The sequence below is a fragment of the Octopus bimaculoides genome, chromosome 27 (assembly GCF_001194135.2).
Source record: "Octopus bimaculoides isolate UCB-OBI-ISO-001 chromosome 27, ASM119413v2, whole genome shotgun sequence".
Lineage (NCBI taxonomy): Eukaryota > Metazoa > Mollusca > Cephalopoda > Octopoda > Octopodidae > Octopus > Octopus bimaculoides.
The window spans coordinates 18,701,965-18,704,797 of record NC_069007.1 but is presented as its reverse complement, the minus strand read 5'-3'; the positions used below and the strand labels follow the sequence as shown (position 1 = coordinate 18,704,797).

Sequence of the window (2,833 nt, the reverse complement as noted above, 5' to 3'; positions counted from 1 at the left end):
TTCAAACCTGGGTTCTCATTCCTAAGATATTTTTCAATGTTATTATTATTATTATTATTATTATTTACATTATTTACATTTGATGGATATTTGTCCTCATCTTGTTTGTTGTTAACACAACATTTCGGCTGTTATACCCTCCAGCCTTCATCAGGTGTCCTGGGGAAATTTCAAACCTGGGTTCTCATTCCTAAGATATTTTTCGATGTTGTTGGTATTATTATTGTTAGTATTATTATTATTATTCAGGTCGCTGCCTAGAATTGAACTCGGAATTTTGGGGTTAGTAGCCTGCACTCTTAACCACTACGCCATATGGCATAGTGGTTAAGAGTATGGGCTACTAACCCCAAGATTCCGAGTTCAATTCCAAGCAGTGACCTGAATAACAACATTGAAAAATACCTTAGGAATGAGAACCCAGGTTCGAAATTTCCCCCAAGACACCTGATGAAGGCTGGAGGGTATATCATCCGAAATGTTGTGTTGTCAACAAACAAGATGAGGACAAATATCCATCAAATGTAAATAATGTAAATAATTCCTTTTTATACAATTGCTAATATTTTTAACTATAAAACAAATTGGCCCCAGTACTTTTTTTTTTATTTAATCCAGTAGCTGTCTCTTTTGCAGAACTGTTAAGTTATGAGATGTAAACAAACCGACACAGGTCATGTAGCAGTTGAGGGTACAAATACACACTCACACACGTAGATTTTTGCTTAACGTTCGTTCAGTTTTCGTTTATTTATTTCCGTCAGTGTCCAAGATGTGGAAAGCTGCTGCCGGTACAAACATTAAGTTTGAGGGGAAAAACGATGACGCTGACGACGACTGGGAAACCGATCCGGACTTTGTGGTAAGTTCTCTCTCTGGCATACACGCACTCAGACACACAGACACACACACAAATACTCACTCACACACACATGCACTCACACAAACACGCTCAAACACACACACACACACACACACGCTTACACACACACGCTTACACACACTCACTTACAAATACACACATCCATACACACATATTCAATATACATACACACTCTCTCTCTCACACACACACTCTCTCTTACACACACATACACACACACACACACACACACACACACACACACACTCTCTCTCTCACATACACACTCTCTCTCTCACATACACACACTCTCTCCCTATCACACACACTCTCACAAACACACACACACTCTCTCAAACACATACGCAAACACACGCACACACACAAATACACGCACACAAACTCTATCTCTCTCTCTCACACACACACACACACACACACACACACACATACTCTCACTGTAGAAACCTTGCCAGATCAGATTGGAACCTGGTGCAGCCTCTCAGCTTGCCAATCCTCAGTCAAGCCATCCAACCCATGCCGACATGAAAAACGGACGTTAAACGATGATGATGCTAATAATATATCATTGCTTCTGTATCTCTCCTTTTCCTTCATGCCACCCACCTCTTATATATTTCCTGACTATTCTCTTTTATTGAGTTCTTTCGTTTTTCCATTGTCCAGAATGACGTGAGTGAGAAGGACCAGCGATGGGGATCGAAAACAGTCGCAGGATCAGGTCACATGGCCTCCATCAGGTAAATAACTTTTCACTTTGAAAATTAAGGACATATTTTTTTAAACTGACACTGCTCCATGTGTGGTCGGAAGCCACATGGGAATGAAACCCCATTGTTTGTATGAAACTGGGGTGAAGCTGTAAGTTCACAGCCCCACTTTGTTTTTTAACCCTTTAGCATTTAAACTGACCATATCTGGCCAAAATATTCTACTGGTTTAATGTTCAAACTGGCTAGATCTGGCCTTTCACACCTACCCTACAATGTCGTTCTGAAAATAAATATTCACATCATTGAAATCTTGAAAATTACGAGATAATCCAGGATTAATTCAAAACAATGAGAATAATTAAGCTTTACATTTAACAGAGTAATCTGAATGGTGAATAATAATAATAATAATAATAATAATAATAAAGTTGTTGATGTTTAAAAATTTTTCAGCTTGAACACTTTGAGAGAGGGAGTTGCCCAGGATCATGCCTCTCACAAGAAGAAAGAATTTGAAGCTGGGCCTCAAGCTTCTTATGGCTATGGGGGTAAATTTGGGGTCCAGAAAGATCGAATGGACAAAGTAAGTGTTGCTTCACATATCTGGTTTTAATACTTTTATATATAACTACTCGTGTGTTTGGTGTTGAGTTCTCATTGCATGACACTTTGGACAGATATCATCTACTGTGGCCTTAGACGTGGCAGTGAGCTGGCAGAATGGTTAGCATGATGGTCTGACTGCTTAGCAGCATTTCGTCTGTCTTTACATTTTGAGTTCAAATTCCATTGAGGTCGAATTTGCCTTTCATCCTCTCAGGGTCATAAAATATGTACCAGTAGATGACAAGGGTCAATGTAATCGACTTACCCCTTCCCTCAAAATTTCTTGCCTTGTGCCAAAATTTGAAATTATTATTATTGTTGTTGTTGTTGTTGTTGTTGTTGTTATTATTATTATTATTATTATTATTATTATAGTCTGCTTTGGGTCATGAACACCAAGAAAAACTTTCTGTGCACAACAGCCAAAAGGATTTCTCGAAGGGATTTGGAGGTAAATTTGGGGTTCAGAAAGACCACCAAGACAAGGTAAGTCCCTATCATTTATTTACATCTTTTAATGTTGTTTCCAAGTGATGGGAGGCTGGATGCTGAACTGGATGCTAAAATTGCAGGAGCTGGCTGGCACTGCAGTGCTGCCAACCCCAGCATTTTGGTCCCCCGAAAAGAGTAG

General features: G+C 39.2%; 1 protein-coding gene across 1 annotated transcript in view; it reads left to right on the top strand.

Moving 5' to 3' along the window:
* Positions 1–2,833, top strand: part of LOC106883799 (src substrate cortactin) — a 31,777-nt gene that overhangs the window by 9,761 nt on the left and 19,183 nt on the right. The window contains exons 2-5 of the mRNA XM_052977186.1: positions 765–862; positions 1,550–1,623; positions 2,050–2,179; positions 2,578–2,688. Coding sequence (XP_052833146.1) covers positions 773–862; positions 1,550–1,623; positions 2,050–2,179; positions 2,578–2,688 — 405 coding nt within the window. The 5' untranslated portion in view covers positions 765–772. The remainder of the gene's footprint in view (positions 1–764; positions 863–1,549; positions 1,624–2,049; positions 2,180–2,577; positions 2,689–2,833) is intronic.